General features: G+C 39.5%; 1 protein-coding gene across 5 annotated transcripts in view; it reads right to left on the bottom strand.

Annotated features, from left to right (window-relative positions):
- The window catches only part of LOC119560329 (neuroligin 4-like), a 49074-nt gene that overhangs the window by 12563 nt on the left and 19257 nt on the right, over positions 1 to 17254 (bottom strand). For all 5 annotated transcript variants that reach the window (XM_037873714.1, XM_037873716.1, XM_037873719.1 and 2 more), the window contains exons 11-12: positions 10864 to 11385; positions 9330 to 9914 (exon numbers count right to left, since the gene is read on the bottom strand). In XM_037873714.1, the coding sequence (XP_037729642.1) occupies positions 9330 to 9914; positions 10864 to 11385 (1107 nt within the window). The remainder of the gene's footprint in view (positions 1 to 9329; positions 9915 to 10863; positions 11386 to 17254) is intronic.

Here is a 17254-nt window from a genome sequence, read left to right as displayed (position 1 = left end):
TCCAATGAGAAAAAAGAATTGGTGACTTCAGATATCTGTTTGTATCATTCTAATGTTTATTTTGCAAGATATTTAAAAAAGACCTTTATTTTAAAGCTCACAATTCAAAGTCTGCTAGAAACTTTTTTAAAACCATTAAAGGCATGGACTGATTATACCCGTTACTCGTAGAGTAAAAGGGTATACTAGATTCGTCGGAAAGTATGTAACAGGCAGAAGGAAGCGTTTCCGACCCCATAAAGTATATATATTCTTGATCAGGATCACTAGCCGAGTCGATCTAGCCATGTCCGTCTGTCCGTCTGTCCGTCTGTCCGTCTGTCCGTCTGTCCGTCTGTCTGTCCGTCCGGATGAACGCTGAGATCTCGGAAACTATAAGAGCTAGGCTATTGAGATTAGGCGTGCAGATTCCTGAGCTTCTTACGCAGCGCAAGTTTGTTTCAGCAGAGTGCCACGCCCACTCTAACGCCCACAAACCGCCCAAAACCGTGGCTCCTACAGTTTTCATGCTAGAATAAAAATTTTAACTGAAATGTCTTGTTCTCATCAATACCTATCGATTGACCCAAAAAAAAGTTTGCCACGCCCACTTGAACGCCCACAAACCGCAAACAAACTTCAAAAAATCGTAAATATGAACGCGGATATCTTGGAAAATATCAAAGATTGAGAAATGGGATTTCAGATTTAGATTCCTTAGGCTTAAGCGCAGCGCAATTTTGTCACGCGAATATGCCACGCCCACTAGAACGCCTACAAACCGCCCAAACCTGTGGCGCCCACAATTTTCACGCTACATCAAAAATTTTAACTGAAATTTATTGGTCTTGTCAATACCTATCGATTAATTCAAAAAAAACTTTGCCACGCCCACTCTAACGCCCACAACGCTTAAATCTGTCTACCGCCGGTAGGTGGCGCATTTCAATCTCGCTTTGCTGCTTGCATATCTCCATTTTCCTTTGGTCCCTTTAGCTGAGTAACGGGTATCTGATAGTCGAGGTACTCGACTATAGCGTTCTTCCTTGTTTTTATATATGACTGTTAGTTAAAAAATCTTTTTATAACAGTCTTTTCTAGACAATTTAAGTAAAAGTCTTTATAGCAGTTATTTATGACTAATGAATAAAAAAAGCAGTAAGGTTTTTATTTTAAATGAGACGACTGTTACTGTCCCTGTCCCTTAAAAAGATCTTCTGTTACTTAAAAACACCCTAAAGATTTCAGGAACCCATCTGAATTATTGACCACAAATCTCAATAACTCTTTTTTCATTGCCAAATTTCTCGTAAGTATTTAAACTTCTCGGCAATTAACAGACTTCCAAGGAATTCTCCCCCCCTCAAAGCGAACTCAATTGTGTCGAATTCATGCCGAGAACCCCCTGCAAAAGCCTGACAAATGATCCGAGCATTCGAAGAAGCAACCCCTTGATGGCAGCTCGAAACCGAAATGGTTTTCAAATTAGCAAGCGCTTAGGCAAACTGCCAAAAGCCAGGCACAACATTTAAATGCGATTGCAATGGAGAGTGGGGGCAACAACAAATGAGCTTTGTGTCAAAGTCCAGATTAGCATACAATTTAGAGCATTTCAATCAAACATAAATCACAACGAGCCACTCGAACTGGACCTGCAGAGCAGCAGACCTGCAGACCTCCGCCATTTCCATTTCCGTTTCCCGTTCCCTCAAAAAGGTACAAAATTGTGCGTAGTAAATCAATGGGGGACAGAGATAGACGCTGAGGCAGAACAGAGACAGGTAGATAGAACGCAAAGGAGCAACAGTATAAAAAATCTATTTTTCAAAATGCAATCCAAAGAAATCTGAAACCGGATATCGAGAGGGGGGGGGGGGGGATGGTTGGAACGGAAATTTATGTGCTTCTATTTAGCATTGAGTTAGAAGTTCCGAGGAAGCGGAATTGAGCGCACGAACGAGCAAAAATTAAGTATACGCCGCCGTGCACTCCAGCAGCTCATGCGTGTGTTTTGGTATTGGTATCTGTATCTGTGTGCGCCAGCTCTATGTGTGTGTATGAGTGAGCAGCACAATTAAATTGGATTTATGGCGCGCATGATTGCAAAATGAAGTTAATGCGCATACAAATACAATCGAGCCGAAAGAAAAATGATTCTCGAACTTCTCCTTTCCCGAACGCCGGGCGGAAATCGTACCTTGTTTGTCATGTCATCAATAATCGAGGAGCAGTCGAAAGGGGCTGGAGAAGTAAATTGAATGAGCATATTAAAAAAGGAAAAGTATTGCGAGGAAGTGCCAAGGAAATGAAACTCAGCAGCGCTCATGTAGGGCCAAAATCGAGCGGGAAATCGACGAGAGGCGAGCACCAATGAAATATGTACGAGTTGCTGGCCATGTGGATTTATGTTCGGGCCGCGTTGGCGAGTCTGAAAAATTTATTAGCCATCCAGCACGTTCATAGTTGTCCTGGGTTAATGTTAGTTTATGCAATAGTTTGACACATTTGACAGGGGAAACGCTTCTAATTGATTGATGACAAATGGCAGGGGAAAAAAGTTCTTCAGCTTCCGGCAAATATTAAATCATTTATCTTCACATTGAAAGCTGTCTGAAATTGGGTTGTTGTCTTCACGAAGGAGCTGTAATTGTAAGGCTTATGTCGGAATGGGATTTTTAAAAACAATCACAGGAACATTATACAATGTAATACCAAGTTAAATTGGACTTTAAAGTATTCTATTATTCTATCTACTGTATCGTATCTAATTAGATATATTATAATATATCATATCATATAATATATCATATTATTCGGATCATCTTTATTAAATTTACGAAGAATAAAACATAACTTTTTCGAAAAAAACAATAAGAATGGCATATGCACAGAATAGAGAACTAATTTAAGAAGGTGTGTTTTTGCGATGCTTAAAAAAATACCATCAATTAGGTAAATTATTGTAAACAATATCTCAATAATTTCAAATTATTTTAATATGAAGAATAATATAAGCTAGGTAAATTATTGTTTAAAACCATTGATATACCATTATATAGGTAATTATTATAAAATTTATTACAATGAAAAAAAAGTATACCAAGCTGCTGAAAAAGTTCAAGATCTTTTCCAACATCTACATCGTTTTTTTCTATAAAAAGTACAAATTTCAAAACAAATTTAAAGGTTAAGAAAAGCGTGCCTTTTCATATCGCTTGCCCTAACTTTACCAGCAATCGGCTGAACTTTACTTCTGTGTACTTTTCCCACTTGTTTTCCCGCAGAACTCTCCCTATTTGCGATCCCTCGCTTGGGACAAACAACTTGAGCTGAGACCCAACTGACCACAAACAGTTATATAGTAAAGCCCCCACTCCCGGAAATTCCCCACTCCAGGGCAATAAAATAATATTGTCTTATCTAACTATGTGCGCAATGCACAACAACAAAGGGACAAATGGAAAAAAGTGCGCCAACCATTTTCGATGAGGGAATTTCCGGTGCGGTATGGTATGGGGGCATGTATTATTCGTACACCCGCAGTTGGGAATCGTCTATCATTTTTCGGGGGAAATCATCAATGCCTAGACGAAATAATAAAACCAAGGAAGGCGAATCGTAAACACAGAGGGAAAATACATATATAGAGGGGGAGGATAACCGCACACAATGTGACGGCATCGATGGGTTCGAATAACGTTTGGTTTGGTTTGGTGTGCACTCCGGCCCATCGAGATCCCTCTTTTTCAGGACTCAGAATTTCGGGACAAACGGCAAACATATGCCGATGGCAGAGGGCAAAAATATGGTCAGAGTTGTTGGCAGGGTTGGTTTGCAAATAGATTTTTCATCATTTTTTGTCATTTTCCGTTGCGTACACATGGCGTATGGGTGATGAGCACTTTTTGCACACTCTCGTTTCTCTTCTTTCGGGGTTTGTTCTGTTTTCCCTGTTTTTCCCTGCTTTTCCTGCTGAAATTTCAATAATAACATTTGTATGAAGCTGTTTATGTCCTGGCGGCCAAAGGGAACTGTTGTTCTGCGGTTGCCTGCCGTTGACAATGTGGATGACAATCATGTCACGTCACGGATAAGGTGCTTTTGGCCCCTCTCTATATGCTTTGCCGCCCATCATATATTACTTTGGCCATGTTTGGGGTGCTTAACAGGCATCTCGCGTTTGCCTTTTGTTTGCCGCCTTATTTTTATTATATTTATGCTGCTGCCGAGCCCCGCTCTCCACACATGTCAGCAAAAATCGTTTACGCTTCATTGTTTTTACTCAATTTTGTTGATTTTTTCCCGCTCACTCGCTGCCAGCCTTTTTCTGCCTCAATTTTTTTTCTTTTGTCTGAGGTCGGCTCTTTCATTTTTGCTCCACATCTGCGCTTATCCGCCAAAAGTTCTCTATGCAAAGTATAAATCTGAATAAATTGAAAAGTGCCACCGTGAAAAAAAAACAAATATGAAATACCCTCACTTTGAGTGCTTAACGCAGGCTTCAAAGAGCTCAGAGCAGTTGCCCATTGCACAAAAGCCAACAAAAATATATCGAAAATGATTAAGGCCCAAACAAAAGGCTGACTAAGGATTTTTATCGATTGAACGGGTCCAAGTTCCCAATTCCCATTCATATATGCATGGGCCAGCTTAGTTTTAAGTCTCTCTCTAATCAAAATTTTTTGCCAAACAAAGTTTCCCCTTTACACCAACATAATATGGCGGCATTCCGGGGCCCTAAAAGTTTCAACACATTTTCCAATTCACTTTGCAAGTCCGTAAATTGAACGTTTAGTCAGTATGTGTGTGTGAAATTTGTGCATAAAGCTTTTCACATGATTTATAAGGGGATGGGAAAAGGTAAGACCCTAACACTTGTATTTTCATTTTATAGAAGTCGTATAAAATTTATTTTGCAGTGAGAACATCAAAATAAATGAAACAAATTTGCTGAAAAGTACTACTAAATAAGTGATAATATTTTTAAGTTTATTCTGTAGTTAGTGTATCCGTTTAATTGAAACGATTTTGCAATAAATTTATATAAAATTAGTAATAATTTTTTTATATATTTTCTATTTTATTTATATAGTTATATTATCTTAATGAATATTTAAGGCTTATTGCCATTTTAATTTAAGTCACGAAAAGAAATAATTTTAGAATTACTTTTCTTATCAACTTATAATTTAAAATCCAATTGCAGTTCTGAAAGTTACAAGCTTCACTTGACTTAAAATTTAAAAATACAGAAAATCAAGAGTTTGTAATGAATATTCTTTTTGCCAAAGCATGAACTTTAAGTCAAAGCTCAATTCAAATGACTTTGAATTAAATTATGAAATCTTTTGCCAATAAATACCGACAAAAACCTGAGCCGGAAACAAATTTAAGTGAAGGCAACTTAACCTAATGAGGCATTTAACTGGCGTTCAACAATGTCAGCAAACTCACATAATCCACAGGCCTTCACAACAAACAGAGGAAAAGCACAAAAACCGAGAGGAAGTTACAACAAGGACTGTAATGTGCCACTTGAGTGCCTTAAGCGAACGGCCAGCCAGCCAGCAAAAATCTCAGAACAAACATTAATTACGCAAGGATTCTCGCCCAGACACAAACTACCGTTGACTTTAATATTTATAGTCTCCGCTGGCTGGCGGAAAGAAAAATTTGCTGCTTAAATAAATAACTGACAGGGGGTGAAACAAAAGACAGGAAAAAAAATACACAAAATATATATGCAGAGTGGCGAGTTGAGAAAGAAAATTGAGCAGCGGCGAGATGCGGAAAATATGCGCCCACGCATAATTATATGAAAATTCGCAATAATTATAAATAATGCAAAGAGCGCTCAAAATGCCAGCAGAGAAACACTCGCCACTTCCGACAACGTCGCCACCTGATGGCAGCGACATCATTATCATCATCATCATGTTCATAATCAGCGAAAACATCGTCAAGTGCCACGCCCACCAGCCCACTTAACCACTACGAATTTCCGCTTCCGTTAAGGCGCGAGCGTAAAATTAAATCAGCAACAAAATATTCTATGCAAATGCGAAAAAAGAACGCATTTTCCTTTTGCCAATCCCAGGGAAATTGTGTATTTGGCTCCAGCTTTCTTTTCGTTTCTGTTATTCTGATATTTTTTCTTTCACCATTTCAGCGTTATCGACCAGCAATTAGAGACCTGACAAAATACAAGTGCATAAACCTGCTCAAGTAGCTAAAAATTGGATTCCCAGGACTTTCTCGTCTATGAAAATTGGTTCTTGGATGAAAGTTTTGCGATTGAGTGGGTTGAAAGTGGGCATGAAGTGCAAAATTTTGATTAAATCAACTTGAGTTCTAAGTCTTGAACGACTTTTGAAGTGTGTCGTCCAGTAATATACAGATTAAAGTTCGCAAAACTATGAATCCGCAAAAATGATCCTAATGTTAATTAAGATTTAATGCTTGGCTTGTAAATTTGCAATAAAATAAAAATCATTCACTTTCGACTAAAACTATATATGATGAATTCCGCTGAATATAATATTAAAAGTTACGTATGATACTATAATCTATTATCAAAAGAACATATTCCTAATTAATAATAATATTTGGTTTGTAAATTTGTGATAATATAAATATCATTCATTTTCGATGACTTTTGAACAACTAAGCATACAAGTATTAAGAGGATAGCATCGTTAACGGAAATATTTATGAAAAAATATGCAATCCTCCCAAAGAAATATTTATAATGAATTCCGCTGAAAATGTATTTATTTTGTAATCAAACTCTGTAGATACAATGCGAGCCGTCATTTCGGTTTCAATTTTAAATTCCGCCTAAATATTCTCCCAATTTATTTTTGTATAAATTATCTGTCAAACCCATGCTGAAATGTGTATGTTTCTGGTATTTTCGCCGCTCAACCCTAATTTATTTTCGGGAAAAAATTAAAACGTTTCCCTCATCTGTCAGGTTCAGAGTTGAATTTGAACAGAAACAAGAGCTTTGTTATGTGAAAAAACAATTGGAGTTTGGCGACCTGGTCAGCTCATCGGATCGGATGGTTGTTATATATTTGCCATCGATGGCTAAAAATGTATTTACGCACAAATATGCCAGCGACATGGGGTTAAGAGCAGAGATTGTGTGGGTTTTAGAGTGCGGGACCCGCAATAAAATACCCATAATTCCAAATATACAGAGATTGGGGGGTTCACCGCATTCCCCTTTCCCATTCCAATGCCCAACTTATTCTGCACCGCTGGCTGGGTTAATGTTTACATTTTATTATGCTAAACTAAAACCAACAGTTTTATGCGATTCTTTTTATTGGCTTAATACGCTTCACGGAATCATGGTTATCCAGTTGTTTTACGGCGGTCCCTACCTTTATGGCGTAGCTGTAGATTTTCTTTATCGTTATCGTTACATTTGTCTGTCGATTGAAATTGAAAATCTTATCATAAAAATCATGTCGTGACTGGGGAAAATGGTAATGGGGCCGCCGATTGCAGTAGAAGGATACTTGTATACTTGTACAATCGCAAAACGAATCTTTATTTTATTTGTCGTTTATATTGGAGATTTATTAGACGGGGGCGGCGGGCATATTTCTTGAAGTGGCCCATAACGACTTTATTGCGTGATGGCTGGGAAAAACTGTCAATAGGAGGTCCCTCGCCACCCCGATTTCCCACCCATCGCATTTAACAGCTCATCAGGCAACAGAAGTTGGAGCAAGGAAACACACTAAAAACCTTGGCAATCAGTGGAGCATAATTTGTACAACAATTTCCGCTGCAGACCGAGTCAACAAACCGGGATTAAGGTTCGGCTTCTTCTGGTGTCTGTGTTTCTGTGTGGTCAAAAGTCAAAAGTCCGTTGAACCCCAGCGAAGCGTAAATGGTTTTCCCGGACCTCATCTTGTTTTTTTCCTCTTGCTGCTCCGTTTTTCCTTTCCAATGATTCAATAACACGTGTTAGCCGGCCCAGAAAAAAAAGCGAAACAACCTCCTCGACGGCTGATTAGAACAATATCAATTTTCACGCGGACATTCTCGTTTTTTGTGTGCTGTCTCTGGCGTTTTTTTCTGCAACGTCAGACCTTCAGGCACGGAGGTCATTCAATTTGATTAAGCAATATTTTCGTTTGTTTGGGATGATTTAGCAGGAAATTTATGTGTATGTGGGCGTAGAGCCCATGACAGGTCCACATTCCAAAGTCATGCTCGTCCCTCTTTTCTTGACAATCAGCTTGGGGTATCCTGTAGTCATTCATTAACCCATTGTTTGGGCTTAAGGACTTAAAGAGTAGGCATAGGCCTTTGGATTCGCGTAATTTATATATAAGGTTTTTGATGAAGATTTAGTTTTCTGCATATCGATCATATTTAAACTGAGGCCTTTATAAAATAGTCAATAAATTAAGCTTAAAGTACAAATTAGAGAATATCAATTTTGGTTACATAAAGTACACGTATTTTTAAATCTGGCAGGGTTTTTGGAAAATATAACTTGAAATCTTAAATTTGAAACCTTTTATAAATTAATGATCTTGGAACTTTTATTAATAAACTTTATAAATTAAAAGGCATTACTATAGTAAAAAAAGTAAATAAATTTTAACTTTTTCCTACAAATCAAACAAGTTTAATTTTAAATAAATTAAAAAGCGGTTATTAAATGCTAAATATTTTAAGATACATTTTTAACCTTATAATTAGTTAAAGAAAACTTTCTTTTTTTGCAGAAAATTGTATAATTTTATTCTGACTTATTGCTGTTCCAATTAAAATGAATTGGTTATACAATTTGCATATTGCATTCCGCCTTATCCAACTTATCCAGAACCCGATAAACTCTTATTTCCAACCGCATCAAAAGTTCCGCCTGATTGTAATGCAAACTGTATTTTACCATTTCCAACGCTCGCCGAGTGTGAGCCCTCACAAAAGCTTTTCAATCTCGAATTCATTTGCTTGAAATCGAATAAGCAGACTTGCGAGATTCGCAGATACAGAGAATCGAGAAGTGAGATACAACATAGCAGATACCAGATACAAGATACAATTTACAATTTACGAGAGAAGGAAGCAGGCAGGAGAAACAAGCACTTCATAATGAAATGAAATCTTATCACATTTCAGCTTGATTGCTGCCAGCCCGCAATATTGTTGCCTTCGAGGAAAGGAGTTCCCAGTTCCGAGTTCCGGGAAAGTGGAAGCGTGAGACAAACTTGCAACTTTGGCAAGCTGAAAGCGCAATTCAATTGCATATCCCTCGGCTGTTGCGTCTTCAAGTTACGACTAGTTTTTGGTCTTTTATATTTCTTATTATTACTGGCACTCACCTGTCGTGGGATTGTGTCGTCCTGCGGCTGCCAGACTAAGATTGCGTGGCAGGGTCATACAGTCGCCGCCTCCTCCTCCACCGCCACCAGTGGATCCTCCTCCTCCGTTGGAGCCACCTCCTAGTCCTGGACCCACGGCTGTGCTGGTGAGCAGGACATTGCCGCGACTATCCACGAGCGCGGTGCCGCCGCCCGACAAATTCAAGGCGGCCGTGTTGCGCGCATAATTCAAAGTGGCCGCGTGATGCAGTCCGCCCGACTTGGGCAGCGTCATCATGCCGGGATTGTAGCTCACACTGCTGCCGGATACCACCACGGAGGCGCCACCGGAACCGGAAACCGAACCGCCCCCAGCCCCGCCCCCTGATCCGGAGCCACTGCGGCCGAAGGTTTGCGTGCCGCTCATTCCCTTGATTTGCATGTGCTCACGCTGCTGCTGCTGCTGGTGTTGCTGCTGCTGCTGTTGCTGCTTGGAGCTGGTGCTGTAGGTGACGTTGCCCAGGCTGTCTGTGGTCACCTTTGACCCCTCGATGCCACCGTTATTAAGGGCTCCACCGCTGCCGCCACCCACCTGCTGTTGCATTCCTGTTGGGGAGTAGACAAAGGCCCATTGTTACTCAAATTTAATTATACATTTTAGACGAAAATGTTATATTCTGTTTTACTTTCCAACAAAATAAGTAATGTTTCAACCTATTTAGCTTCTATAAAGGTTGAAAGTTTTTGCTAATTAAAAAATATAATTTTATACAATTTACATTTACTATTTTACTTGATTTTTTTGTCTTTTCATATTTAAAAGTTAGGTTTTTCCGTTTTAACATATTTTAAGTTTGGGAATTATAGACGTAAATATAACAAATTATAATAATAAACATATTTTTTAAAGACTTTTTAGTTGAATCATTCAAATAAATATTATTAATGATGATTGCCTTTGTCCTTAAAAATTCTCCATCGAAAACATTGTAACTTGTTTATAATTTTACAATCGGTGTGTTACAATTTCGCTCGGGTTTTAAAATCCCTGTTCATATTATTTGAAGGTGTTCAAAGGTATGCAACAATATATTTGAAATCTGGAAGTACATTAAACTTATTCACAAAGACCACAATATTTTATTAACTGCACTTTTTAAGACACCAAAACTGACGTTAAAATGTGATTTTAAAATCGAATAATTTGTGTGTCATTCCCAATATAATTATAAGTTACAGTTATAGTTTATGACCTCTTTTATTTTGGATAACTTCTTAACAAATTTATCTGTTTGAATGCTCAAAATTAGGACTTTCGGAAATAAACATAATCAAATAAATTATTTTTAAATTATTTTAATGACTATTCCATTGTACTACTGAAGGTAATATTAATTTAAAGATTATTATCTTAAAAAATTACCATTAAATTAACCATTTCAAAACATAAGCCAAGGTATTTGTGGAAATAAACATAAGCCAAGATTTGCAAATTGAAGCAGTGATAGACACTGAAAGGCTTAATTTCCTCACCCCCAACACAACCCCCACCTACCTGTATTCGAGCAGATGTGCGGTGGCGGTGGCTTCACCTCGTTGGCCGCTGCCGCTGCGGCGGCTGCTGCGGCCTGGAGCAGCATGGCCGCCTGGCCCGCCTGGTCCTGATGGCTCTCCACGTCCACGATGACGTTGGCCGAGCTCTGCGAGTGACCCATGTGGTAGTGGGCGTGCTTGATGGGCTCCGGCGGGTAGGGCACCTGCTGGTGGAGACTCCGCTGCTGGTACTGCTTCTGCAGGGTCTTCACCTCCAGCCGCGTCTTGTCCCGCTGATAGTAGACGCCGGCGAAGATCAGCACGTTGAGTATCAGTAGACTGCAGCCAATGGCAATCGTAACACTCAGAGCCGTGGAATAGGCCGCATAGCCGGCTGCCTCGAAACCGGAGGCCAAAGTGTCCGAAGAGGCGTTGGCCAAAGTGGTGGGTGCAAAGACGCCTCCTCCGCCGCCGCCGCCGCCCGAGTAATTTCCTCCAATGGGTATACAGGTCGTATACATATTATTCGGCTCCACGGTGGTCACTGCAAAGGGGGAAAGAGGAACGAAATTGCAAATTAATCTCCCTGGACTGGATGTAGTTCATTTCTCGCTCGCTGGGGGTCCACAGGTCGTATGAGTAATGCCCTCTAGCTGGGTTCGAAACTATTCATATGGCAAGGGTTTTGGTTGATTGGGGGCAGTAGATTGTCTCATAGACATAGTTTAATGTTGAGCTCACATTTCTCAAGGCAATTTGCAGCTTGTTCTATACTGCTATTTAATTAAATACAACATAATTCGCTTAGCACCTAAAAGAAAGGCTCTTTGCCTGCAGCTCAATTGTGTGATACTTCTAAAGGCCTGCGTTTTAATTGGTTTCTAGGTAGTTTTGGGTTTCCTTTCACGCTATGAATAATGGGGCTGACAATGAAAGTGGAATCAAATTATGTTTGTGTAATTGCAGAGAACAACGGTTGTCAAGCACTTGATTGTGCAAATATTATAAAAAATAGGCTCAAATTAATTAGATATTATATTTATATTTTCACATTTTAGTTCTATCTTTAAATAGATTTTATTAACCACAATTGTAATTATACTATCCCAGCAGCGATATTTAAGTTTTTTAATGCATGTTTATTAAATGTATTTATTGTTTTACAACAGCTTCTGTTTTTTCCGACAAAAATATTTTATTTAATAATTTAACAATAAACAAAAAGCAAGTTATTATTTATCAAATTATAAACTAATTTATAACCAAGCTTGCAGAAAAAGCTTATTGTTCTTTTGTTATCAACTGAGAATATTGTTCAATTTAGACGATATTTCGGATATTTTCATGCTAAGAATAGTTTAATGAATTTGATTTAGTCAAACACCCATTGTTTTTCAATATTTGGGCAAGTAATATACACGGACTGCCTGCGGATTAGCCTGGACGAGGCTCTATTGTGCCACATTTCCACCCGGGCGATGGTTCCTTTGTCTAAATTGTCCAGAATGCAGAATTATTTCCATTTCCTATGAGAGGGCGCTGGCATATTTCGCGCTCCACTTGGCCGCCATTGTGTTTGCCAAGGTATTTGAAGGCGACTGAAGGAGTTGGAAGCGCAAATGTCTGTGAAAACAAATGGGCTTCTCGCTGGCTTTGAAGCTCCCCTTGAAAATGTATTTGTCTTTGTGCTGCAAGTGTCCTGGCATTGTCCTGGCAGTCCCCTCAAGTGCTTCCTACACTTGGCATTGTTCTGTTGTATCAAGTGTGGGTAAATGAATGAATGCGAGCCGTGTGTCTGTGCGCTCCTAGCTGTTTGTCTGCAAAGTTTTGCCTTTCAATTTTCTGCATATCAAACAATTTCGCCAAAGTTCTACGTCTTCGTCTCACAAGATTAAAGACTTGTGCACGTATTTTGCATAAATATTTCCCAAATAAATCTCCCGTAATAATCGGGAATGGGTGGCGCAAGTGGGTGTCAATAATCGTGTGAAGATTTCCAGCTGCCATTCAGCCACTTGCTGCTTTGTCTGAGAGGTTTTTCAATTTGCATTCAAGTGTGGCATTTAATTTACTCAACATTGTTTGGTCGGAAAAGCATCAGGTGAACGGTGATGAGCTCTTTCTCTTTCACTTTCTCCCAGTTTCTTTTTTTTTGGGCCTCTTAGGAAATCCAATTTGGAATTAGCCCCTATCTATACATAATAACTTCTCACCAACTTTGTCCATCAATCATGATGGCGAGGGCGCCTGCTCTCAGCCTGAAAACCTCTCAGCCTGTCACTTGAGTTCACTCAGGAAAATGCTTAGGACCCTTTTTCTCTCGCTTTGTGCAGGGGGAATGATAGCCAACCAACCCTTTTGCTAAATTGCATAACCAGATAAATTGTGATCCCCTGCCATCAAAAGATTCGACCCTGGCCACTAAGCTCTTTATCATTCCGCCCCATTTTGCATTTAATTTTGCAAGTACAAATACTTCTCAGTTGGTGTGCAGCACTCGGAATTTTCCCCATTTCCATCTTATTTTTAATTCCTTTTTATTTTTAATTTTATACCCATTTTCATTCCGCATTTCCAAGGGCCGCATGCGTTCAAGGACCCCAGATAATTATGTTACGAGGACACATGGCCCCAGCTTGAGGCAGACAGATAACCCAAAGGGCAGGAGAGGGCCAAAAGCAATGCTTAATGTGGCTTTAATTAGTGGAATCACACAAAAAAAGAGAGAGAAAGAATATTAAGAACGAGAAAGAGCAATCCCTGGCCATAAAATCAAGCCGAAAGCCCGGCATTTTGTGCCACGAAAGCGAAAAATATTTGAGGCCGAAATGTCCTTGCATAAATTAGATATTAGCCGGGCCAAAAAGCATCAGCTGAGGCTGCCATCCTGCGCAAGGACACTCTGGCATTTATTAAGTGAACCATTTCAATTTTCACTGATAGTTTGACATTTCCCAGCTTAATCAGCCCTGCTATCCAAGAAAAACGAATCGCAGGAATTATGCAAATGATCTGGGGGCGAAATGGCGAATGGCGTGGGATTTTCGCAGTAGGCTTTCGGCTAAGTCTGGTTCCACATGTTGCTTTATCTCCATCTCCTTGCCAAATAACTCAGGTGAGCCTGCCTGCTCCAGCCAGGTTTTCCTTTCTATTTCCATTTTTCGCTGGAATCCAGGTCAGGCAAAGTAGCACAGAGTTTATATTGTGTGTGTGTGTGCCAAAGGATGTGGTTTGTTTGTTTGTTTTCCCTTTTTTTTGTTCTCGAAAACTGGTAAGCAGAGCTTAGACAAGACGCAGGCAACTTGATGATGGGATAAACAGTATTGAAAACGTACTCAGTCGGATTGGAAATGAGTTAGGAGGAATTGCTCGGCTAAGACTGTGAGTCTCTAAAAGCAGCCGTAATTATTATGGGTATTGCCTTATATCCGAGCTTAAATCAAACAATGTTTAGATTTGAATAACCTTAAGGCAGGCAAGAAAATTACATAGACTTTGCTAACGATCAAACTAAGGCATTTATTGATTTATGTAGCTAACGAAAGAGCTGGGCGATTTTGTATATGATTTAAAGTTTGACCTTTTTAAATGCAACATTATAAATATGATAAATTAGTCACATATATAATTATAAGGCACCATAAATATTATTAAATAAGAACCTTTGAATTTTAGTTGATTCAATAGTTATGAAGCTCTAACAATATTTTATATATTTGGAAATTGTTTATACATACAATAAAAAACTTCATAAATGCTTAACGTTGAATTAAACAATGGTTACTTTATCGTTTTTCAAGGTGAGTATAAGTTATAATAATAGGTATTCCCAAAAGCTAAAATATTTAACCAGCTTTTAAATAATGTATAGATATATCTATAAAATCTGAAAGGCCATCACATCCTCAGGCAAAAACAAACTGACGATTCCGTCAGAGGCGTCAGAAAAAAAAACAATAAGCATGAAAAAAGTATATTTCCAACTACTTCAACACTTTGAAACTTCTTGCGGAAAACTTCTTATCCGTACGGTCTTGCCTTTTTCTTTTTTAGTTTTGCACGTCTTTCGATTTGTATTTTGTTGCGGCTGCTTTGTTTACGGCAGAAAGTCTCGTTTGGCTTGTGGATTTTTTGGCTTTTAGCCGCATATCTCTGACGCCCCGTTCGGGCCAAGTTGTATAACCGAATGGCTGAGGTGCTGACGCCAGCGATGACAGGGGAAAAGCGGGAAAAGTGGGAAAATCAGAGGAAGTCCTCGAAATGGGGGATGCCTGGAGAAAGGCAAGACAAGGCGGCACAGTTGGCAAAGTCAACGCTTAAATGAAAAGCATGTCAAAGTATGTCGAGTCCATATGACACTGTGACTCGGTCGCTGCCTCGCAGCGAGTCTGGGGTTTTCCGTTGGCTCTCCAATCTCCTGTGATTTTCCCGCATTTACCACCCCCACCACCCACCGAATTTCCCAGCTAGTGTTGGGTGTTTTTTGTGGCCTGGCTGCGTCGTCGTCGCCTGTCAACCTGACAGCTGTTTGTCGCATTTCAGGCATTTTATCATCTTCCCCATCCACTTTTTACCCACTCCAGTTCGCTTTTATCTACCGCTACGGATTGGTCCGGGTTCAGTTCCATCTTCATCTGCGATTTTGTTTTCAGCTTTGGCCGGCTTGCAAGTTTGTTTTGATGGCCGGATTTAGTTTTGCAGCATTTTCTGGGCCCTGCACTAATTGAAATGAACATTTGTTGTCTGTGGTCCAACACCCTCTCTCATCAGCATTCTACATTAGCCAGCACTGGTCGTCCTTTGACCTCCGCCCCCTCGTCAGTTTGTTTGTTTGGGTCACAGATTAGTTGTTTGTCTGCCAAAACCGAAGAGGAGAGATTAAATTTAAGCGCAGCATGTTCCCATCAAGGCTTAAAGAGCACCGGAAGAATAAAATATTTAATACGATAAAGAAGCTTTGTTTCACATTAAGATTAACTGTTCATTTAAGGAGATGCTTTAAATATTTTGAGTTACTTAAATTTTATTTTTATAGGTTTTAATTCATTTTTATGTGATTAAAATATTTGAAGGGTAAAATAATATTTTTAAATTTTTAAATTAAATGTAAGTACCAAATTTATATTAATTTTCTTTGAATAAAAAATAAGCTAAGACCACTTCATCGATTTTCGCAGTCAGCAAATTGATTTATCAAATAAATTATAAAATGAAATTTAAATGTCTAATTGTACTTCTTTGAATTAAATAACAATAAAGACAATTTTTTTATATCCGCCTTTTTCAAGGTAGAAATGAAATTATTTTTTGAGCAGAACGCACTTTATCGTTTTTTTAAACCAACCAATTTATTTGAAATTGCAGTTTCACTGCGAACAATGTGAATCATCCATTTAATCTACAGAATAAAAGCGCTTTTCCTAGACCAGGCAGAGTCAACATTTCAATAATTTTTAATTTACCCGACTTTGCCAAGCGAAAGCGTTCTCGAGGGCCACGCCCCCACCCACGCCCACGCCCACGCCCATGCCCCTGCCCTCGACCACGCCCCCGCGGTGCCCCCATAAGCTAATGCATTTTGCATTGGCCAACTTGGCAAAAAGCGGGATATTCGAATAGGGTTGGGGCATTTAGTAGCCTGGCTGGGGGAAAGTAGAAAGTTTTGCCTGAAATTGACTGTCTTAGTTTTGACTTTGAGATAAGCCAGTGTCGGTGGAAGTAAGTCGAAGCAGTTGCTATGATGGTTTTGAAACAAGGCCACGCCCACAAGGCACTGGAACCCCCATGGCATACATATAAGCATTTGATGTTTGAGTTGGATTTCCCTCTCTCATTTTAGCCAAAGAAAAGCAGCTGCAGTTTTGCCCCAGCTGCGGGGACAGTTTATTAAAAATGGCAAAAACATAAAGAAAGCGAGGAAAACACAAGCGGCAAAGTTTGCTGTTAATTTAGAGTAAGTGTTGAAAAAGTTTCCGCCAACGAGTTTTACATAAACTGGTTTAATGACTTCCCCATCTGGGAAAACGGAGGAGAATGTGGATGTGGATGCGGATGGCGAACTGGAGTGGGGCAAGTGCATTAAAATTATGCGCTATTTACATTTGTGGCATCTTAGACACAAGACCCTCTATTCAACCCAAAAACCCCCCTTCCTCCTGGCAGCCCCGACTAGAATGTAAACGAGATATTTATGCCAGGGACAGACAGTCGTCGGGGTTCGGCGAAGGGCAAAGGCAGGGAAATAAAAGCAAGGGATGTTTGAAAAAAGGTTACACACACTTAATGCTTATAGAGATTACAGTTGAGTGCATTTCCAAAAGTCAGCACTCGACACAATATAAATTCAAAAGCCAAACCTTAGTATCCCGGGGCCGGACGCAATTTCAATAACCAGAGCCCCAGCTGGAGGTCCA

The sequence above is a fragment of the Drosophila subpulchrella genome, unplaced genomic scaffold (genome assembly GCF_014743375.2).
Source record: "Drosophila subpulchrella strain 33 F10 #4 breed RU33 unplaced genomic scaffold, RU_Dsub_v1.1 Primary Assembly Seq354, whole genome shotgun sequence".
Lineage (NCBI taxonomy): Eukaryota > Metazoa > Arthropoda > Insecta > Diptera > Drosophilidae > Drosophila > Drosophila subpulchrella.
Note: the sequence above shows the minus strand (reverse complement) of the source record. Positions and strands in the feature narration are given on the sequence as shown.